This window comes from Brienomyrus brachyistius, chromosome 3 (assembly GCF_023856365.1).
Source record: "Brienomyrus brachyistius isolate T26 chromosome 3, BBRACH_0.4, whole genome shotgun sequence".
NCBI classification, from domain to species: domain Eukaryota; kingdom Metazoa; phylum Chordata; class Actinopteri; order Osteoglossiformes; family Mormyridae; genus Brienomyrus; species Brienomyrus brachyistius.
In genome coordinates this window covers 22953626-22978029 of record NC_064535.1, presented here as the reverse complement: position 1 = coordinate 22978029, position 24404 = coordinate 22953626, and the positions used below count along the sequence as shown (strand labels likewise).

The 24404-nt window shown below is 44.1% G+C and overlaps 1 protein-coding gene across 1 annotated transcript; it reads left to right on the top strand.

Moving 5' to 3' along the window:
* Positions 1-1542: 1542 nt before the first annotated feature.
* On the top strand, positions 1543-24404 carry slc38a4 (solute carrier family 38 member 4). Its single transcript, XM_049009556.1, has 17 exons — positions 1543-1678; positions 10395-10445; positions 12551-12881; positions 13725-13815; positions 13915-14030; positions 15725-15798; positions 15890-15982; positions 16376-16457; positions 16948-17030; positions 17128-17186; positions 19174-19374; positions 19473-19552; positions 19680-19780; positions 19893-20017; positions 23406-23550; positions 23662-23759; positions 24093-24404. The coding sequence occupies exons 3-17, from the start codon at positions 12769-12771 to the stop codon at positions 24192-24194; spliced, it is 1563 nt and encodes a 520-aa protein (XP_048865513.1). The 5' UTR covers positions 1543-1678; positions 10395-10445; positions 12551-12768; the 3' UTR covers positions 24195-24404.

Here is a 24404-nt window from a genome sequence, read left to right as displayed (position 1 = left end):
ATTCCTTAGCCATCGCTAACACCAAGGCAGGCGCCAAACTTGACCTTGTCCATTTCGAGACAGATTTCATGGGCTCAAGATTCTTGCTGGTGGCTGATGCGGGCAACTAAGGGGATCTAGCTATTCAAACCCATTTCTGCATGGAGGCCCATTAAGTCTTTGTTGCTGTTCCCTACAAACATACGCAGCTGTATATTTTTTGACCAGGCGGGGGTAGGGAGGGGGGGCACAGGTGACGTTTCTCAGTAAGACAGTAAAGTCAGCGTTCTGATGTTGGAGTCTCAGAAAAAGCGTAGATATCACGGCCGAGCGATAGTCACAACGATACGGCAATGAGCCGACGCTGTGTAGCAAATTAAACATATACACGGATCAGAATTAAGAAGGATCACCCGATCCGTGTTTTAAAAATAATCCTTTCGGTGCTTCCAAATGTCTGTTATATAATAAACTCAGGAAACATTGCTTCTTTTTAGACAGTTTCATACGACCTTAAAATGAAACCCAGAAGGGGAACATGCCTATTAATCACATGTTCAAAAAAAAAAATAATACAAAAAACAGCAGGTGCTTTAACTCAATGAAGGTGGATGTTCGTAATTAATGTAAATTCAATTATATATTTTTGCTAAACATGAACATTTACAATGCATGGCATAGATTGTACTGTGGTTAATCACTTTATTATGCAAGCAAAATTCTGATTTTATTTTTTAACCACATATTTTAGCGATTTCCTCAATCGTTATGCCATCAGTCTATAGGTAGTCAGCGAGCCTACAGTGGTAGACGGATTGGACACATTTATGCCTTATGTCGGCTTCAAATGAATGCGTATTTAACGATTAGAAATCATGACAGACTCCTCGGTTACGGTTTATTACGGCTTATTTTCGATTTCTAATTCAGTAATGTGAAATTTAACATAAACTGAATACCTTAACGTCCCAGTTTTCGAATTACATCTGTTGTACTATTAATAGTTTATATTGACGATGTGCACTGGTATTCGTATTGAATTATTCCATATACTCACAACAGACATGTTTAAAATGAACACGTACATTTACTCTGGGAATCATTTTCCGTGCTTGCTACGGCAACGAATCTTCTCAATGCATCGCCTCATTATATGTTTCGCACTAAAAATGAATGAGTAGAGCATTTTGTCGGAGTGAAAACTTACGTCCATTAACCTGGGCAAACCTGTTGAACATTACATCGGGTGAATATATATTTGCAGAACAGGTTTATGAAAAGAAAACATCTCAAGTTGTAGTATTTGTAAATGCACAAGTATGCTCTTTCCCATTGGAGATTTATATGGGGGGAGAGATTATGGAAAACGGGTAATTTCGATACCTGTCTTTTCATATTTGAAATATATATTTAATAATCAATGCATGCTTAAAAGTATTATGCATTTAAACATTCATACGATGCTTTTCCAATTTTAAGGTACTCTCTGTAAAATCCTGGTGCTAATCTCAGTTGGTTGCGTCGAGTCGCTGGGTCCTAATGTATGAAACATGATGCTTCTGAAAGACCACCGTCACATGGTGGAAATTTCCACTGTTTAAGCTCCGCTGTTAAACCAAAGGGGCTCGATCGTGTCCTGGGCGCTCACTTCCCCGCGTCTCCGTGCCGCTCATCTCCGAAACCCGATCAATTAAATAAGGTGGGTCACAATAAAGGTTTCCGATATCCTGCACTTTATTTCTGCGCTTTTTTGCTTTTTAGAAACGCGGGCAAATACTACCATAATCTCTGTGAATGTGCAAAAACCATACTTAGTAATACTACTCATCGATTGTTCGATACAATAAAAATATATGTACAGTGATCATTGTTGCGTAGGCCAAATGTATATACAAAAAAGGATCGGTCATAAAGGGCGGTTATGCCTGATCACAGTAATATCGATATTCTAACACAGTCGAATATTATATTGCCGTATTGTCATATTTGATTTATGCTATCCAGTATGTAAACCGTACCTGCATTAAGGCGTGTTTTAATTGTAGCAGCATATAGTCCTTGATGCATTTTACCGTTAGTATTTTTGTAATGAAATAAATTTGTATGTCAGATGTTAGCGTTGTTAGTTTGAAGATGGGCGGACAGCAGGCATGTGAAAACACAACAATGCACAGATGAGGGTGTTTCAGTAGCGACGCGTGGTCGCGGCGATCCCGCACACGAGGCGGTCCCGCAACATAGGAAAATCATTGTGAATCATAGTGTCTGTTTTAAAGATTAATAGAGAGACCGATGCGCAAAAATCCCAGCCGTCGGTATGTTATAGACTTTTAAATGAAGCCCTTAATGAAATGGTTTGAACACTCACTGCCGTCGCGTGGGGGAGGGGAGGGTGTCTCCATGGTGTCTATTTATTTTTAATATTGGACAATTTGTCAAATCACAAATAAATAAACATAAGCTGGAGTTACTGGGACGTCTTTTGGTGACACCACTTTTGCCTGTTGGTATCTAGATAAATGACTTGAGCACTACCGCTGCGGGATCGGGGGGTGGGTGTGTGGGCGCGCGGACGGGGGGCAGCATGCTGGAAGATTCCTCGCGCTTCGTGATTGATGTAGCCTTCGTAAGATGATGTACTATTTCTGAACTGCATGCTTGTATGAAATTATTTTTTTGGGTAGTGTTAGTAATCAAAGAAGCATGCAATCGCCCGTTAGCATGCAGTCGTTCAGTGTCAGCGTGTTATAGTAAGGTTGCCAATATAGACAGCTTGACAAAAGCAGTTAGGCCTATTATGGTTTTAGGAGATGGATATACTTATACAATACTTTGTGTAATTGTAAAATAACGTTTCCATGCTAGGGCTGAATAAAACTAACGAGAATGTGTGTGTCAGGTAATTAAGCCCGCCCTCATACATTCACGTACATTTTACTATTCACTGCCTAGATTGTCATGTAGAAACTCGTTAGTTTCTGCGGAAGTTCCTCTTGTTCCATAGCTCTTTGTGAAGCTCTAAACAAAAGATTTCAACTTTTTTTTTAATTGCAACATTTATGTAGACTGTATTGCTGTATGTCATAAATGTAATGCTTTCACATTGTGTTGCACACAATGCTTTTTAAGCATTCAGTTTTATGAATATTCAAGGTCTTCAGAAATGTATTTGTTTTGGAAAGAGAGCTCACACAAAAGAAGATTTTTGACAGAATATATCTTTTAATTGCTGTGGGATTAAGAAAAAATAGACATAAATTCTGAAAGTTAATCAATTTAATTGGCCAGAGAAAGATTACAGAGTAATAACATACACAAAAATTGAGTGTATCATTGCTGTTGCCCTGAGTTACCCCAAATAGTACACCATGGTTTTCCTATTATAACTAAAAGAAAACTAAATAAATTATGTATCTACATTATGCTGGTGATTTCAAGTGTAACTGTAAATAGAGGAACGCATTACTAAGCAGCAGAAGGGCTTCACTTTAGCCTACAGAATGCTAAAAGACGGCAAAGATGTGGTACCGATGGTTATTGCCTAGCTTAACCCAGCAGAACCCAGAAAGCATTAGCAAGTGGGCTCAGCCAGTCAGCTGGCAGGTATGATCGTTCTGTCGGCCGTGGGATTCAAATCCTTCTTTCGTTTTTCTTTTTTTGTCCTTTTTTGTTCTTAGCTATGTTCCGTCGCTGGTGTATGTTAATATTTTCACTTTTTTTCCCCCAAGTGTGCAGAATTAGCAAATTTAAAACATATATGTTTACATTTATTTTCTCAGGTTTTCTTACCCAGCTCCAGCGGCAATTCGGGATGCATTAAGATAAGCACTTGCCTTATCTGAAGTGTGTGTTGTCAACCAGGATATACCTAGATATTCTGGGCCCCCTGGCAAAATGTCATCTTGGGGCCCCTGCCCAATTATATGTATAAGCTTTGTATTCAAGATCACCTGTCAAGTGCTGGGCCTCTTGACTTTGCCTGGGTGTCCATGCTCCTGACAGCCCTGGTTGTCAGCCTCCAACTATGTAGGCTGCAGGATCCTATAGCTGATATTACCCACCTGATCCATTGAGTTTACCAGTCAGAATCTGCAGAAAACATCCTCAGCCAATGAAATACTACCTTAAAAGCTACAGTTAGCTAGCTTTAAGGTCTCCATAGGGGAGTCAGTGAACCGATATGATCTCATAAAAAACACCCACAGAATTGGCCATTTGTATACAACCTTTCAGCCATTGTTTTCATAGTTGGCCGGTAGATTGTGGCCTTACAAAGGCTGTCTCCAGATTCAGTCACTTGATTCTTGATTCTTTTCTTAAGTTAAATTTGACGTGAAATGCACCAACACATACATTGTAGCAGTCACGTCTTAGAATGTAGTAATGAAATATTTCCTAGTTGGAAATTTCACATATTAATAATATTTATAATATTAATAATATTAATAATATTTATTACCATTTTTCCATCTTCCAGTGATGTATTCAGCACAGGGTGGCAGGAAGCATTCGGCACAGGGCTGGGAACACCCTGGGTGGGATACCTGTCCATCGCAGGGCAAACTCACACTTCAGGCAATTTAGCAATGCCAGTTAGCATAACTGCCTTTTTTTCTGGCTTGCTGGAGGAAACTGGAGTGCCAGTGGGATTTTGGGGTTGCCTGCAAACTCTGCACATGTAGGGTTTGATCCACAGAGAACATGGTCTGGGAAACATCATATAAAAACTCTGGCTTCAGAGTTATTCGCTCAGCATCTCATTAGCATATTTCACTATATATGTTGTAATTGCATATTGTGTTGATTTTTACTTGTTCCATGGTAACCGTGGCCTTTGTTTGCATGCCAGAGGTGTTTTGCGAGGGTGTGTCCTGAGACACAGTGTGACAGCTGACTGTGGCCGTGATATGGGTGGTTTCTTGTTTGAGTAACTCGCAGGTTTCTACCTAATGAGGTGTGCTGAGAGCAGGGTTGGAAGGTCCTGCCGAAATTCCCAGGCCAACTTATTCCCTAAAATTGCACAATGTGGCCTGAAAGCAGCCAAGAATGTGCTGGTTGTATCTGAGCATGCGAAGGGGGATATATTGGTAGTATCTAGAGCTGCACGATGTGTGATGTTTATATCGACATCACATGTTGGACATGCAATTGTAACGTGGCAAGGACTGCAATAGCTGGATTAAGACAATAAGTTATGCGAAAGCATTTTTACTCGGTCACAGGAAACAGCATTTAGCCATCGCTTAGCAAGCTTTTCAGTCATTCTTGTCCTTGCTGTTGGACTCACACGTTGACTGCGTGGCACCTTTATGAGAAATTTAAGAAAAGTGACTGAGGAGGAGAAAAGCAAATGAGAATTGGTTGTGGAAAGACATTTGTGTTCCACCGTATGGAAAAATGTTTCATTACATCAGAGGCGATACTCAGCAACAGCAGGTGATTGTTAGCACTGGTTCGTCTCGACGCAACCGCTTATTTGCAGACTCTGTTGTTTTATAAATATTACAATTTAAATTTTACAATTTTAAAACATTTATGTGATTTTTTTTTCCAACATCATTTAGCCCTACTAGCATCTGAACTGAGCTGAAAGGTTTTCAGTGGATAGAGGCACTCCTTGTCCAGATGTCTGTCTTCAGGCCTGTCGTAAACACAGTATCCACACATCCATCTGTGTTTTTTCATTATGTCATTTTGATGCTGGTCTTTTTTCTGACCACCATCCATGCTTTTCTTCTCTCTATTTTTTCTCTAAACTAGCCAAATATAGTCAGAAAACCACGGAGAGAGGGACTCTCCTCTCCAGTCTAGTTGTGAGTCTGGCCGCAGTACAGAAACAGGTGCCGTAGGCTGTATGTCAGCTGAAAGGTGCTGTGACTTTAGAAAAACGCGGAGTTGAAACGATTACATAAATGATAAATGCAATATTTAATTCATTTTGCTTACAAAAAAATGCCTGCATTTATGATTAATGTGAACTATTAGAAATAATTCCTCAGTTTCTTTAATGCACTTCAACTTGTTATGCTGGGCTTTTTCAGAAGTGTTTTATAAATGCGCCCCCCCCCCCCCCCCCCCCATAAGAACTCTCCAGCGCCCCCTACTGGAGTATACCACAGGATGCCCCCATACTGATGTCAGCCACTTCTGTGCACCCTTCACCTCTCCCAGCCTAGAGGAACCGCCGCATACTTGTGTGGCATCTGTCCGGGGCGTCCAGCTGTTTCCAAATGGGCTGCTCTAAATACCGTTCTTTTCTTTTGTTAGCCAGAAGGACCAATCAACAATCAGAAGGTCTACTTTTCGCACAGGCGACCGCAGCTGAGAGAAACATAGACGTGATGTTGCTGTTCCCAAGAGTGATCTGCACCAGTACACAACAGTGACCTCTCAACGTCTCAAGTGCCTGAGAACCAAAGCTCACGATAGCAAACACATATAAATCAGACTGTAACTGAATCTTTAGCTTCTTCCTTTAGATTCTGGTAGAATAATGCTGAGGTGTTATGAAGGTCTGAATCACTTCTTTGTGGTGTATGAAGGTGCTCATTGGCCACTCTGCATCATTAGGACCCTTTGTCTCTGTGTGTGAGTTCAGTTATAATTAAACAGTCTTAATTAGGAATTAAGTAGCGCTTTTGCATACTATTAAGAGTTCCTTTGAAATATTTTACTTAAATAGACATAAATTATTTTGTATGAATGTGTTCCTGTATGTCCTTGGAACAGTTTGTGATGTTCTTGTGAAGAACAGGTTCTTCTGCTTCCTGTAGACCCAATAGCATGACACAGACCCAAAGCAGTTGCATAGAAACCGCATTTTACGCAGGTCATTCTCATAAGGCGCGGGGTCCAACTAGACACACACGGCTTTTGCATAAAATGCAAAAAATTCCATCACACCTCATAGCAGGCATACTTCACATGCAGATTTTTTCGTGATACATAATGCATAAGGCAGCGTGCAGAAAGGGTCTGCAGACAGCGATGCGGCAAAATCGGCAGCTGGAACTAAATGGACGAAAACAAACCTGGGTTACTTTTTGGCATCTAGATAAGCTCCGCCCCAAAACCCGCTGCCCTCTACAATGCTAACCTATGTAGCTTCATGCTAACCAGGATCTCATCTCCATCTCTACTACTACTACTACTTCCGTTTTTCTTCTCACAGCTTGGTTAGAGTGACTGGTGATCAGTCTTCAGATGCATGGTGACTAGTCATACTGCCTCTTACAGATTGAGATTGGCACGTGAATCCAGCTCTATGTCTTTAGACAAAGGCTATTAACTTCTCTCATGTCCCTTAATACTGTATCTTTATTACACAAAAATGGTCATTTATAGTAGTGTTTTGAAACTCTTCTGGTTTTGATCTACATTCTTCGTGGTACTAGTGAGTTGGACTTAGGAAAAAGCACATTCCACAATTCTGGCTTGTCTTGAGAGGGGAGCCGTATTCAGTAAGCAGTGAAGAGTTTGGCTCAACGTTTGTGCTGAAGCCGAGTGCTTCATCACATCTCCATAGTCGTCGTCGGAAGGTTCTCCTTAGAAGCAGGCCTGGTTGGTGTGAGACTTTATCAGTCCGGAGGGGGAGTCTTCATCATATAACCATGGCAGAGAGTTTGAAGTCTCCACACCAGGTCGTCACTATGGATCTGTGAGGTCTGCTGAGCACTGAGCCGGTGGGTCGCTAACACAACAAGAACCAGAATCGCTTCTCGATATAATTAAGAAAGAGAAAAGTAAACCAAAATGGGGCCTTTAACTCTAGCGCCCCCCACATGTATGTAACTTAAGATAGTGACTGTCCACTTTGGGGTTTGAACCAGCAACTTTCCAGTCACAATCACGGGTCCTGACCCACTAAATCGAACAAGTTGGACTGATCCCATAGGACGACATGAAAACAGCGTCTCTCGGCGTCGCATTTTCTGCAGTAAAATGAGCCGCTGTTTCTCAAGGTTAGTGCAGGCAGGCCGACACAGCTGTGGTGATGCTGATAACGTGTACTGGGAAGGTCCTGGAGACAGACCCTCCCTTTGTTAACGTAGCATGGCGAGTTGCGAGGCGACTTCAGGGCTGGAGTTGGTGCCCGTCTTCATTACAGTAATGCTTCCTACATCCAACATCCTGTTTATCTGAAGCTCTGTCCCAGTGTATATGGTTCTCCGTATTGCTGCAGACGGTAATTGAAAACACGGACACAGCTTGGCATATTACTAATTACTTGTATATTGGTGTCTTCTGGCGGCATCTGGAGTGCATTTCGTCTCGTTTGTGTGGTTTTGATGGGCAAACTGGTCCCCACCGTGGCAGTTTGACCTCCTCCTTCACTCGGGGCACTCTGCTGTACGCACCCTGAGACGCTGGGTCCACCCGGCCCCACCTCTTTGGAGCTGCGATACAGGACACGTTGCTTTCTGGTGATACCTGTCCCTCCCCTGCTCTCAGCCATGGGGCTACTGTGCTCAATGGCCCAAGACACAAATGAGAACAAACAGGAGGTTCAGATTCACATCACCGCTGAATTAGCCCCTTGTCACTGAAAGCTGTCATGCATATTTTATTTCATAATTCAGAAATACTGATGAATCTAACAGTAGACGGAAGGAGTTACTTGTAGCCTGCTGGTAACCAGTGAGTAGCTCACATAAGATGTAATAGAAATCGGATTAATAAAAAAAAAAAAGTGTATTTCACTTGATCTTATTCTGAAAGGAGAATTTGACCATTATGCAGCTACCCAGATTATTTGGTTGGCAGAAGTAAATCTCACTGTAAATCAGGCTGGAGACCCTTGATCTGGAGATAACTCACTTTTTTTTAACGATACTGTCAATATGGGCTGAAGAAAAAGATGTACGTCACTCTTCTTTGTAATAAAGGTGAAATCGGCTTCGAAGCAGCACCGGATTGCATGTGATCTTGCGCTGACATCACACGTTCTACCACTTGATCGCCCGGACCGAGCTCCACATGTGCACAGCAGGAATGGATGGGGACCTTTTAAGATGTGACTTACATCAAAGCTTCCCGTTGAATAAGACGCATTAGTAACCACCGGATCGCTAAACCCAGCGCTTCTCATTTTACCCACAAGAAACGATTCTTGGAGTTAGGACATGGTAAGATTGTTTACTGCACTATTAGGGATCCAGGCATTTCAAAAACAGAGACGAGTGGGATCATGTTGCTCATGGTCCAGACTTGACAAATTCGCGAAAAGGGTGAAAAGGAAGGAGATCTTGGAGGTCTTGTCCAAACATGGAGGATCCACGCAGGGAGCCTCCCAACACGGGAAGGACTCTCTGGAGCCGCATGTTGGGGGAATTTGCCACATCTGTGAATGGGGCCGCATACTCAAACCCAGCAGCGACCGAATGGTCTCGGGTTATGGGGGTTGGCGGCCAGGGAGGTCTGTGTAGGCAATCCGTGTTTTGATGTGAATTAGCAGCATAGCTGTTTGCGGTTACGGGGAGAGGATTGCATCCAACAGACTGTCACTCAAATCCGAGGAGGGGAATTATCATTGCGCCCCGGAGCTATAAATTTATTTTTCGTCACTTCAGTTAAACATTTGGCTGTGTAATTGCGTGTTTTAGCTCAGTGTAGGGCCAGCAGGTGGCGTGGTAGTTACCGGCATGGATTTACAGACTGGTGGTTGCTGGTTGGGAGGGGCCTTGCACTGGGGCAATAAAAAATGGGACTGTTTAAATTGGCAACCACTCCAAGTTACTTTAGATAAAACAGTTAGCTAAGCAGCTAAATGTATATAAGTCATAAGCGCTATCTGGTGCTTTTTAACAAAACTGGGCAAACTGACGTGAGTAAAGAATGCAGTGCATTGTGGGAAATGTGTTATAAAGGAGTTCATACTCAGAACTTATCTGAAGCTGTAACAAGTCGGTGAAGTGCTAAAGAAACCTTCAGGAATATTTCCCGAGATGCCCGATTCCAGGAGCATGCTGTTTGGCTGCAACGGAAGGCGAGGGGTGTCACAGACATATATTTGAGGCGGGGGCCACAACAACATCTGCTGTTACATCATCGCGTTTAAACTCTAGGAAGATACACCCTCAGGCCAGCAGTAGAATGTCAGAAAACCAGAGCCTCCAAGGGTCTGGATGAACTTGAGCAGATGCGACCTTTTGGGGTCCTTGGCGGCCCGGCAAGAGTTCTGGGGTTCAGGACAGAAGCAACAGTGACTGGCATGAGTCATCAAAGCTCCTCTTTGGATTGGCTGTCCCTCGTTCACTTTCCCACTGGCTTTACATCTTTGTTTGCATGTGTCTGTGAAAGGATAAGCTCTGCAAGGGGTGGGGGGGGGGCGGACCCAGTATCTTTCTGCTTCTGTGATTGGCTGCCCGAAGCCCCCTCCTGCATTTTATGAGCATGTCTGTCTTGTTCTGTTTCAGCTTGCTAGTGTCCCACTCCAGAGCTCTCGACCGGCAGCTTCCACCCGACAGGTACCTGTACATTTTCTATCTTGAGTAAAATAACTTTGAATGGCTTTATTGCTATGTTGTTACTCATCATTGTTATATTAACATTACGAGAAAAAATTTAACAGTTTAAATATGTTACGGTGTTGTTTAGGTGTAATCATTCACATGATTAGTTAAATGCACTGAAAAGCAAGGCTTCTGTCTGGGGCAGAGATTTCGTGGGGACCCACAGACACCCATTTTTTGCATGGAGTCTCTGCAGGTTTGCGAGGATTGAGCTGGGAAACACTGCTGTAGAACCATTGTCCAGATGTTTACAAACCAGTACACTGCCACAGATATTGCTGCTGTGTGATGACTAAACTCTGGACAGAATGGTTAGCCTGCCAGGTCTCATGTGCTTGGCTGTTTTCACGTGGCTGCCCATTTTTGGGTGCCTGTCTGTGTCTGTGAGCCAGGCTGTACCCACGAGTTCTCTGTCTGTGATCCCGCTTGTGAATAGAACAGTGGAATTTGTTAGCAGTCTGATCCCAGAAATAGCTGCTTTGTTCCCCTTTCTGCTTGCTCACTATCGCCGCTCGACGCCCCTTTGCGCAACAGTCAGAGCCTCATGATGAGCAGATTATGATCCTGAAAGTGCATCAGGTCAGAGTGTTCCTAAAGACCAAGAACTGATCCCCACCTCAAATCTGTCATCGGCTTCATTAGAGATTATTGCGGTCAATGTCGTTCGTGCATTTCATAACATCACGGCAATATTCAATGACTCAGCCCTTCGCTGTGAGCTTAGGTGCACTTCCCCAAAACTTGATTCCTGATCATGTGCACAAAGGTGCGCTGCTGTGAGTCACATGACAGCGTTTTAAACATGTGCTCAGGCCAGTGTGTTGGCTGGGAGGGCTGATCAGAAGTTTGCAGGTTCAGATCCCTTAATCAGCAGAGCGATGTTTTCGCCGACCCCATGAACAAGGCCCACAAACCCCGATAACTCCAGGGATTATCTGTGCTTGCTTATCCATTGCATGTTACTTTGGATAGAAGTATCTGCTATATAAATATACGTAAATGTATCAGGCAGTATGTCTCCCTTCTATCTCAGGGTGGAGCTAAGGGTCTGGTTCAGCAGGTTAATCCACACAGGAGGGAGAAGTTTGCTGCAGGCATTCGGAGAGAGGGACCATTGTAGATGCTCTTCTAACTGGAATCCGTAGGACTGGTGTGTGAAACGACCCCCACCCCCCCCTCCAAGTAAAGATAGAGGAAACAGCTATCTGTTAATGATCAAGCGTGCAATATGCATGGTGTCAATGAGTGCATCCTTTCCCCAGCATGACAGAGGCAAAATGAATAGCCAGCAGGGGGCCTCGGATTGATAACTGCCCCATGGCAGCTGAGGTGTGCAAACAGGCATCCCTGACTCAGGATGAAGCGTAGCTTGACTTTTACTCTTTTTCTTGCCTTGTACATAATTATCAGCCATTTTTTAATTGTGAGGTCTCCAGTGAGCCAGTTATTGAATATCTCTCTGATCCCCGCTAGTGAAGCGCGAAAAGGCTGCATTCGCTGAACTGCTGGTAAATGAGGGTCTGTTTTTGTCTTACAGCCCGACGCGTACATGTGACGTGCATGACATGACGCACGGACAACAGGAGCAGCTTAACTGCAACTTAAAAAGTCAAGGCAGAGCATGCATTTCTTTGAGAGCGGTGTTTTTTTTAAGTGAAAGCCGGCATGTGCAGGCAGACCGGATTGGGTTGGGTTCCTGTACATGACTACAGGAGATGGATTTATTTGCAAAAATACGTGAAAGTCACAGTTAGTCAGCAAAGAATGCAGGCTGAATTGGTACCATCGCTGTATGGTCTGTTTTAACAACCTTCGACAAGACATCAAAATTATATTATTCTAACATTTATTTATCTATCAAGTTTACTCTTAACAAAAAGGGAAATGTGTCTTATAATTTCACAGTTTGCCCACTAATCTAGCTGATTATTTTAAAAACCAGTTAAGAACTTTGCTAAAGGGGATGACAGCCTAACTTCTAAGAACCGCTGAGCAGCCTGCTGATTCCCATATTCTGTCCTTAGTCATCAAGGGCGGCGGTTGGTTTGTGTTGTCCGTAGAGCTCAGCATCTGTGCAACGGAAATCAAAAGGCATCCAACATCCCGTCTGCCCTGAGGGACTCCAGCAAAAGCGGGCTCTTTGGTCCAACGCCCTGCTGCCCGTGAGAGGAGCCACCTTAGCCAGGCTTTGCAGTCCAACAGCTTATCCTCCGTGGGAGACGCCAGCTTAACCAGCCTTCGGGTCCAATCCCTGTACTCTGAAGGAGGAAGACAGGCAATGGAGCGTATGGAGCTCAAGAAGGTCCGTACCGACGCGGATGATGACAGTGCGGACAGCCTGACTGATCCGTACACTGAACCCAGCAGCTCTGAAAAGACAGCGATTAGCAGGTGAGTCCTCACTCGTCCTTGCTGTTGTGTTGCGTTAACAACCGGAAGTGTCCCACCTTGCATGCATGAGGAGGATGTTCAGTTTGCTGGCCATGAGACCTGGGTTGTTTCTCAATACCAAGAACGCAAAGGTCGTACTTGTGGTCTATGCAAAACTGGTCTTGCTAACTTACATCTCAAGAACATACTTGGAGCGCAGTGAATCGTAGGATTGGTCTCATTTTGTGAGGATGCAACCGATGCATCCTTGATATTTGGGGCGAGGCAAGAACGACATCTGGGGACGTTTACTGTCCACTGTACTTCTGTTCTTGAGTATTGGGACTTGTCTTCGGCGATGGATGATGATGTCAAACGGTTGTGCGAGAACACAAGTACGGTCGAGTACGCATATTGAGAAGCACCCCTGAGTTTGGAGACGGCCAAACACGCAACCGCACCATGTCCATAGCAGGTCAGACAGCAGCAGTGTGAGGGCAGCAAGTTCAGTTTGAGTTCCTGAACTCAAGCATCACACCCCCAGCACCCGAGGCTGAGCTGAGCGCTCACACATGTCGGCAATGCCTTAAATTACATACCGCTTGGCATGGCTATTTAAAGCTATGACAATAAAATCAGGAGCAGAAGCTCATTCATACATGTGACACGTGCTGTCAGATATGTTGAAATGCAGATTGCTTTGGGTTTGGTCCCATTTCCCTTCGACGTTTTTTGCCCGAAAGCACCTGAAGGCCCCTCTTCAAAGCCCTCAGCACACACGATCCCTCAGATTTGAGAAGATGCATCCAAAATTTCCTGTTTCGCTGTCGGGCCTGAGGATTTTTCCCACTCTCTGCTTTCCAGTCCGTTCGTTGACGAGGAATATCCAGAGAACCAGAAGTTTCTCAGCAATGGGATCACGATAACACGGAAATACGAGGAATTCCACGAAGATGTGAGTCCCGCCTCCCGAATCCCACGTCATCATACATGCATCAGCTGTCCAAAAACCTGGTGGGACACAGACCTAACAATCCTATGTTTGTGCGTTCAGGAGCCGGGGCATATCTCCTTCGGGATGTCCGTCTTCAACTTGAGCAACGCCATCATGGGCAGTGGTATCCTGGGCCTGTCCTACGCCATGGCCAACACGGGCATCGTGCTCTTTCTGTGAGTGCTTTGCTCTTCACGTCTGCTCTTGGCTGTTGGGATGCGCCACTCAATATACTCGTTTTGCCACAGATTTGTGTAGCGAGGCCTATTTCAGTGGTAATCATTAGCATCGTTGGGCTAAAATGCTAACAACATGCAGAGTTCCAGGGATAACACACGGCCAGTTAGACATTTTTTGCTTCTAAAAGGCTCCTATGGATCAAGTCACTAGCAGCGGCTGGATTTAAAAAGGGCCCCCAGAATGGGAGGGGACAATGGGTGGGGGCCACGGCTGTCGGGTGTAATTTATGATGGCCTGAGGGACACACGGTCTCATTCATGATCAATGGCATTTGGCTTCTATCTGTGGAGAAGGTGATCAGCACGAGGGGGGAGGGGGGTCAGCTTTGCCGTGACTGAACTGAGCAACTGGAGGTTCTGCTTAGTCACCAGGAACATCAGACCCTTACTCTGTACTGCTAATTCTCAGGGGTGGGGGGGGTACTGTTTTTTTTAGAATGAGATCCTATTCTGTGTCATTTTTCTTTAATATCCACTCTTGGACATTGTTTTTGTCAGGAGAGATTTAGACATTTCGAGTGAGAATACCTGAGATTTTTCGCTGATACACGATGACTCTGCAGTAGTGCAGAGCCTCCGGAATTTACATTGTGGAGGGGGTGGGGCCTCCAGAGACCCCACCCCCTCGTTCCGAATACTTCAACCCAGATTTTTGACTGTCAGGCTGCAGGTTTAAGATCTCAAAGTTAAGTATTTAATAGTCTCAGATAGAGAAATGTACAGCTGTTCTGACAGGCTAAATGCATAGCTCTAAGCAAGTATTTTAGTAATTTGTAAGAATACTAGTATTGACGTTGCATTAATGAAAGTGTGCTTATTGGTTAAGAAATCCGGTAGGACTTTGTGTTCACCAAACTGATGATTGCACACTGGAAATGCTAAAAAATAGCTATTATATTTTATTGAAAATCATTATAGTAATGCTGTATGCTAACACAGAGTAAAGCCATTGCAACGGTTCCAGTCATTCAGAATTAACACATTTGCTGCTTATTTTCTATCCACTGATCTATTTTGCTTGGAATCTGTCCCATGGACAAAGTGGGGGTGTATACAGGGGCGTGGCCACAGGGACACCATCCCCAGCTGAAAGCTGATGAGCCCGCGGAGAGCCCCCTCCCCTGTCACTCATCAATTCAAAACATATTATTGACTAATAATATGGTTGTCCCCTCTTCTGCCCACCCCCCTGCCCCCACCATCATCAAAAAAAAATCTTTATATCGCCCAGGGAACACAATTCAAAGATCACCAGTGCATCGTACGACAAACACTCACATACACACACTAGGAGAAATTTAGAGAGATGCAGGTTGGCGTAAACCACATTTTCACAGTTTGGGTATAAGCCAGGCTACCCAGCGGAAACCCACATGAGCCAGGTGTGAGGGTCGTGCGTGCAGATGCCACCCACACAGAGCACTGAGCAGAACACAAGTGTAGGTGACGTGAGGCTGCAGTCATAGTCAGTGAACCACCTCATGACTCACATCCGGGAAACTCAAGTGCTCACGGCATCTTGTCCTCAAGGCGAGTGAAAAAAATTCCCTTTTTGTTAAGAGTAAACTTGATAAATAAATGTTGGAATAGTATAATTTCACTCAGCCTCCCCCCCCCCTTTTCCCTTTCAGGATCTTGCTCCTGGGTGTAGCGGTGCTCTCCCTGTACTCGGTTCACCTGCTGCTGGTGACCGCGAAGGAAGGAGGTTGGTTTCCCGCACGGTGGCGCTATCTCCACTGAATATCTTCTCGTGCTTGTCGGCCTCCTGTGGAATTTGAGCCCGCTGCCTTCCGCAGGTTCCCTCGTCTATGAGAAGCTGGGGGAGAGGGCTTTCGGTTGGCCCGGGAAGATTGCAACGTTTGGCTCCATAACACTGCAGAACATCGGAGGTGAGGCTCAGCAGCTGATGTCTCAACCGGAGTCGCTGGTTAATCCATATTCATGCTGCAATATGTAAACCAACCACTGGCGATTATTTACTGATCACTGGTTATTTTTGGCAACATTTATGTCTGGCTTTACTGTTTTATATTTATTCATTCTTTCATTCATTCATGTATTCATTCATTCATGTAACCCTCCCAGTACCTAGCTCCGACTGGATAAGGCATTAGCCTCCAGAGGTAGGGATTGTGGAGTCCCATCTGGGTTATCAACGACGTGATTGTTTTGTCGTGCAATGATAATCACAAATGCCTTTGTGCAGTATCCCGTTAATGGGAGGGTCGTTATGTTATATTAGGATGTCTGTATTCAGCAGCGTTCTGCCTGTTTTCTTGCAGCCATTTCCAGCTACCTGTTCATCGTGAAGTATGAGCTGCCAGAAGTCATCCGGGCCTTTATGGGTATGGAAGAGACCACTGGGTAAGACATGAGATGCATTACTCACAGTCCATTCATTCTTGCACGACTGATCCAATCCAAAATCAGCGCTGTGTGACACACATTCCAGAATAGGGTCAGCGCCACACAAGTCCACGTATCAGCTGATACGGTACCATATGGAATCTCACATGCTTCGGCATTATCTATTATACTTTGCAAATAAAGATGATGTCATAATGAAATAAATTAATCAGGGAATTTAGGTTACAATTTACTTACGGCCATGTTTTTTGTCATTTATAAAGACATTCATAATGCATTATAATGCATTCGTAAAGCATTATAAATATGACTATAAATATTTATAAAAAAGGCATGACATTATAGCCATGTTTATTATGCTTTATGAACGCATTATTATTTGTTCTGAATGTGTTTATAAATGACTAAAAACACGGCCTTAAGTAAAGTGTTACCAGTATTTGTTTGTGATCAAGATCCTATCTGCTGTCCTACCTCTGTTGCTCAGTGAATGGTATCTGAACGGCAACTACTTGGTGGTGATTGTGTCTCTGGTCGTCATCCTGCCCCTTGCACTCCTCAAAAACCTCGGTAAGCTGCCCGTGTTTAACCGCCAGCAGCCCACCACTGCCTCTGTTGGCCATGTAAGCGCCTGGGTCTCACAGCCGCTGCTGTCTCCTGTGCGCAGGGTACCTTGGATACACCAGCGGCCTTTCCCTGTCCTGTATGGTCTTCTTCTTGGGAGTGGTAAGTGTCGATTCGGTTTGGAGCGTCTTGGATTGAGTGCCGTTCTATTGGCTCTCAGTCCGGCGCTGAAGTGGAGTATAGGGATAGCACACGTGTCTGTTTGGCTTCCCATCTGCACCAGTGGAATATTTGGTCTGCCGTTTCACTCTGATTACATCTCAGAAGCGCGACATTTACTGTCTGCTCACTGTGGTGATGTGCTCAAATCATTGCTGATTCACATCCACCAAATGAGACAGACAGACTTCATATATTAGATTACATTAGGTCTATGAACTGGGTAAAAACATTGGTAGGACATTGAATTATTTCAGTTTAATCAGATTATTATAAGGAAATCCTGGACTAGCTTCTATCAGTACAATTATTGCTGAAATGTTGTATAGTGTGCCTAGTTTAGCTGTAGTGTGTGTGTGTGAGCATGTATATATTAGCTGCAGTGTGTGTGTGTGTGTGTGTGTGTGTGTGAGCACGTATATATTAGTGCTAGGTGGTATACTGGTTCACCTGGTATACCAGTTTTCATTTCCCACACGATATGAGTTTTTCATATACTGTCGTATCGTAGCATAGCTGAAACAACAGCTGTAACACTTTAATAGGCATTAGAATATATAATACTAATTGCTGCTAGAAGTGCTGTGGATCAGTGTGTATTCAGAGGAGGCCTTTGCAAACTCTGCTTACCGTTCTTAATAACAGTTATACCTTTAGAACACAAAAACTCTCCACATATAACTGTTCAGCATTATATGATTTATAGCTACTGCTTCAGCCTTTGCCTGCAAATTTGGATTATGTGTAATATAATTAGATCTGCAATTAAATGCGTATCAGTTAAGCAAAATCCCTAATATTATCGATTTATCACAGTAATAAGTATTAAAGTCATGCTGGTTATGCAAATGTTACCAAGCTAAATTATGCAGTAATAATCAATAAAATGTGTCTCTGTGGAGCTAAATATACAGTTATAATCAATATAATGTTGCTATGTAGCTAAATATACATTATTAATCAAATAAAACGTGTCAGTGAAACAATTGTTATCGAGCTGAGTTCAAGGTTATAATCAATAAAACATGTCACTATCGAGCTGAATATATATTATTAATCTGTAAAAGCATGAAAACGGTTATGAATGCTTGCTGGCATGATAAGGGTAAACTTGAAAACAAATACCGTGATATACTATGAAACCGTAAAAATATTAATTTTTAGTCATAACGTCCAGCACTAGAATATATTACATTATAGGGACCAAATATCCCAACAATGTAATAAATTTTTAAATTTTTTTTTGGTCCCCACAAAGGGAAATTCAATTTTATTAAAATCTGTAAATGCAATTAATAAACAAAAAAAGCCATAAGACTTGTGTTTTGTTTGGTTACTTGTGGTTCAGGTTAAGGTAGGGGTTTGGATTATGGTTATGCCCATAAAAATGAATGGAGAGTTCCCACAAACCTATAGATACTTCATCTTTGTGTGTGTGTGTGTGTGTGTGTGTGTGTGTGTGTGTGTGTGTGTGTGTGTGTGTGTGTGTGTGTGTGTGTGTGTGTGTGTGCGTGTGTGTGCGTGCGTGATTCTGGGGATTCACCTAGGGGCTTTAATTAATTATGTTGGAACGCAGTCACTTGCTGAAGGCGTAGACCCATTTCCGGCAACTTTGCACCACATGTCTTGACAAACCAGAGTTCAAGGTGACCTGGGACAGGAATGCTGTTCTTTGATGTGTCCTGTCTTCAGCAATATCTACTTTCTAATTACCTCTAACTGCAGCAGATGCTTGGTTTCACCATTATTCTGCTAGGAGCAAACAGAGTTTTATTATAGAGGAATGGGATCACGGTCAGGATTTTAATGCGATACTGCCATGTTCCTGACTGGACCAAGGAGGGCGTCTTGAGGTTCCCCTCCATGCAGGTCTTATTATTTTTGTGTTTGACAGGCTATGGGGAGGGCTGACCGTCTTTCTTTTCCACAGATCATCTATAAGAAGACTGTGCTCCCCTGTCCTCTGCCCTTCCTCCATTACGACGCTGTCAATCACAGCCTCAATGGGTCAGATTCATACCCTTCGCTTGTCAGCGACTCTTTGCACGACCTGCCCCACCCCACAACGACGCTCGAGGACGTCATAGACGAGGACATGTGCCAGCCCAAGTATTTTGTGTTCAACTCGCAGGTACGCATGTGTACATGCGCGTCTGCGTGTGCATGGGGCTCCCCCGACCCCCCGTCTCGCGTCTTTGCTGACACCGGTTTTGTATGCTCCCGACACAGACCGCCTACGCGGTTCCCATCCTGGCCTTCGCCTTCGTGTGCCACCCGGAGGTCCTGCCCATCTACAGCGAGCTGAAAGAGTGAGCTATCGCATTTTACTTCCGTTCGTTCCCGGGAGGGGGCATGGTCACCATGTGGCCAGTGTCCCGCAATAACATCACTGGACAAGTGGCCCGCATCTCATCACGCATTCCTGTAAATTTGCAGTCGCACCCGGCGGAAGATGCAGAGCGTGTCCAACCTTTCCATCTTCGCCATGCTCATAATGTACATGCTGTCCGCGCTCTTCGGCTACCTCACCTTCTACGGTACGCGCCGGGGGCCACCCAGACGCACGGCGTCGTATTACAATGCACGTGTGCCAACCGGCATCGCATGCCAGCTCTGACACCCTTCTCCCATCCCGTCCTCTTCCCACAGACAACGTGGAGGCCGAGCTTCTGCACACGTTCACCAAAGTGTACCATTTTGACACCCTTCTGCTCCTGGTGCGGCTGGCTGTGCTGACGGCTGTCACCCTGACTGTGCCCATCGTGCTCTTCCCTGTGAGTGTCCTGCCGCGAAGCTCTACCCCTCCGTGTGTCTCAGTGCACTAATCTGCCGTACAAAGATGAAACTTAGCCAAAATCAGGTCTCTTAGGGGCTTATCTTGTGTCAAAATATATCAACGTTACGTTTTGAAGAAAACACTGTTATTTAGCTACCTACTACACAGTTGGGTGGACAGCCAATAAAGCATGAAGTCCTTTTTCTCAGTTACTGTGTTTTGCCTTTGTAGGGCAGTATGCAGTGTACAGTGCCTTCCTGCATTATATATGTGTGCAGTGCCTCACTGTGCTGAACATACCAACAGTGTCATAACTATGCAATATACCTACACATAATAGCAGTTTAAATGGCATGACCTTCTGTATGTGCTTTGTTAGAGAGGTGGGGGCCCAGGGATCAGATTATACAGACCTTCTTGTCCTTTCCTCTCGAATGATGACGGTAAATGAAAAAAAAAATCAGGGCTTCAAACATCGCGATAATATAAGCAAAGCAGAGTTTCTCACATTGAGTCGTTATTTCGGTGTAAGCTACTCCGAATGTTATAATAAAAAATACGATTGGCCAAGCTCAGCCAGCAGGTTCCACCTTGCTTCCCCCATCGCGAGGGCGACCAGCCAGTGCAACCCTCGCTCCCGCGGTGAGACGTATTCAGACACACCTGACGCCATATGGGGGCGGGGGCTAAATATAGAACCACAGACACAGGACGGCCAGGAACAGCTGACGGCCACAACCATTCGCTCTACGTCTCTCCACGCTATATATCTACGCACACATCATTTTGATCTTTTAGTTTTTAATATTTTAAACGTTTCAGTACTTATAATATCTATCAGTGTTGATCTGTCTCCATCACTATCCAAATTTTTTATTTGCACTATTACACACTACTACTTCATGTCCTAAAACTGTTTTATTTTGTTAAATAGCAGTTCAGTGGGTTTCATATTTTAGTATGTCTTGTTAGTTTTAATTCGCTTTTTTGTACCAAACCTGGATTAGCAATTGCTATTTTTAAATGTGTTATAGAATGTCAACTTGACTTGACTTGACTTTGCCCCTTGGGGATTTCTGAGAGGCCTCAGTAAGGAAAATGTAATTCAGATTTCAAAGCTTCTGCACGTCATGATTCAGGAACTATTTTGTAACATGCATGAATGCAGTGGAACACCAGCAGTGACATGAAATTCCTGCTACTCCAGACTGTGCAATAAACAAGGCAGAAGGATAACGAAATCAAAATAGCACAAAATAACAAAGTAAAATAAATGAACAAAATAGTACTAAAAGTAAAGAAATACAAAGAAATACAAGGTACAAAATTATAAGAAAATGCGAAAAAAAAAAAAAAATTCCGGTTGCAGTTTTAGCTTATTTTATTTGGTGGAATTAAATAATGATTAATTAATGATTAATAATCCTAAACGGCTGCTTTTCTTAGCCCTGGCCAGAAGGTTCCGGATGCGCCTGTCTGAGTGCAATGAATAGAACAGTTCAGGTCATCGGTGCAGATGATCTGTCTTTGATAATGCTTAATGCCCTGGACCTACATCATTGGATGTAGATGTCCTGCAGGGCGGGTAGTTCTGTCCTGGTGATTCTCTTGGCGCAACATGTTGCCCTCTGCAGGGCTCTGCGGAACTGCAGCTGCCATAGCAGGCAGAGTGATGCTCCCAGAAAGCACAGACCCCAATGCATTTTCCGAAATGCACCAACAGGCGTGTAAGAGACACAATCATGGTCTTGATGTGGATGTAAGCAAAGTGTCTTGCTGAATGTCACTTCCTGGATTAGCCATGGATGATGATGACACAGGTAGCCCAATAGGTGGTGCTGAAGGCCACAGCTAACGACGAGCCGTCTTCCAGCTTCAGGGTGTAACAAGCCAGTGAGGGAAACGATGAAATGTGTTCTCTTCATTTAACCCATAGGAGAAATCATGACACAGCAGTGGGCAACTAATTCAGCACCCTGGGGGCAGTGCCTGGGGGCAGTGCCTTGCGGGTTGGGGATTCGAATTAGCAGTCTTTCAATTACAAGCGCACTTCCCTAACCATTAGGCTGCCATGAAAGTGGGCATGACCAAGAGTCATTAGCGACTGAACGGGGGTTCAGAAAGGCACATCGACGCATCGAGGCGCCGCCTTGAAAGAGCGGGGTCAGGGTTAGGGAGATGCCTGCCTCGGTGGGATGGGACAGGGGTGTCCTTTATGTCAGTGAGCTATCTGGGGGGGGTGTTGGTTTCGCAGAAATACAGCCTTGTGTATCTGAAGCAGAGTGGTAGTGTTGCTTAACTAGGTCTAGAGTCTATGGCCATAATAACAGAAGTGCTACTTCCATTCACAGAAATGTGAAATTAGGGTGAGTCTGATTGTTGTTACTTTTTAAAAAATGTCTCTTCAAAATTCCCTGGAAAAAAAAAATGTGTATGAAAGTAATTTTGGATTTTTAATCTAATGGAAAAAGCAGCAGAGGGACAGCAGGTCCTCTTTCATTTGCGTATAAATGATCTGCAGACTTATCTTTCAGAACAAATACACTTTATCTGAAAACTAAACAAATTCTGGGGATCAATACATGATACAGGAAAATAACTTTCTGGGCCCAGAATCCGTTTAGGTTACTACCTTACCATTACTTTCTGATGCAATCATGCAGCAGGGTTGCTCTACTCGTGTCTGGGTGGGCGGTACTCTCAGACCACACCCACAAACAGTTCCCTGGCCAATCATCTCGCTTTTGCTCACCCCCGGTCCCTTTGGGCCTGTAACCTTTCACCCCCTCATGTAGAAGTGGTGAAAGGGTCACATTCTTAGTTTTGTACAAGCACCTTTGTAATCTTCTTAGGCTGTTGATACAATTCTTTTTCTCTTTAGCTGACCCTTGAGAGTATACTGAGGTACAAACAGAATGCAATATGTTTCATATTTGTTTAGCAAACAGTTTTAATCACAATAACATATAACAGACGACATCCCTGGGGAAATTGGAGGCAAATCCATGACTGTCTAAGCTACACACCTGCCAAGTTCCGCACAGTTTTACATATTGTTTTACATATATATTAAATAAATGAAATAAATAAATTTCTCTGTTTTTGTTACAGGTATATCCTTGTCCTTAGCATAACAAGTTGTTTACAAGACATTTCAACCAACAAATGTCATAATTTATTTAAAAAAAAATTGGAGGGGGGGGGGTGCAATACAAATCACAAAAAAGTCCTACATTAACATGTAAGGCATACAGTTTTCCACAAAATCAGCAGATTTTTCCACACATACATGATGTAACACCGCTTCATTGTGACCCAAAAAAAAGTCCCTCGTCTATTGTTGTGACACTGATCGAGTGATCCTCTCATTATTCTTTGTGTCTTAGATTCGATCCTCGATCATAACGCTGCTGTTCAATGGGAGAGAGTTCAGCTGGGTTCGGCATGTACTGCTAGCAGTTGTCATCTTGGCCTTCAACAACCTCCTCGTTATTTTCGTGCCAACCATCCGGGACATTTTTGGCTTCATCGGTGAGTTGGTGGGTCCTCCTTCACGCTGAAGGAGAGCAGAGATAAGAAGATGTATAGGGAAGGTCCTCTATAGATGAGGCAGACGATCCTGAAAATCATCTCCCTTCTCAGGTTCTTCGGCGGCAACCATGTTGATATTCATCCTGCCTGCTGCCTTCTACCTTCGACTTGTCAAATCCGTCCCTTTAAATTCACCTCAGAAGATCTCAGTAAGTGTCCGTTATCTTAATTTGTAAGCTTAAGGCCAGGAGAATATGTCACAGCTGGAATTTCTGTTTATTTATTCATATTGCTTTTCTGCGATGTGAATTCAGTAGCATACAGCTTTAAATTTGATCAGTTGTACAACTGGAAATTCTGTCCTTAAGCACTTTGCATGAGTGTGTCTTCTTCTTCGATTTGGGCCTGCTAGCTTTAGCGTATGCATATACATGCATTGTCACTGACTACTCCTGCTTCTTAGTTAGCACATTTCCTGCTGAAATGAGTTGTAAAGAAATGCAGGGAGTCGCGTTGCCATGCCACTCTTGTCTTTTCTGCAGGCCACTATATTTCTTGTCACGGGCATTGTCTTCATGGTGGGAAGTCTGTCGCTAATAGTCCTGGACTGGGTCCACAACCCATCTGGCTCCGACGGCCACTGAAACATGCAGGCTCTGATGCGGCGGGGAGGGCCAGGGACTTGGTGCAAGCCCCCCTCTCGACGGGTCCGACAGAGCCCCCGCTGGACTGCCGCAAGCTGGAGCCTCACGCTAACCGGCTGGTTCCTTGGCTGAGCATTTGTGTATTACAGGCCCGTTTCACTACACAGCCCAACAGCATTAAAGAGATGGGGCCACCACCGCCCCCCCCCA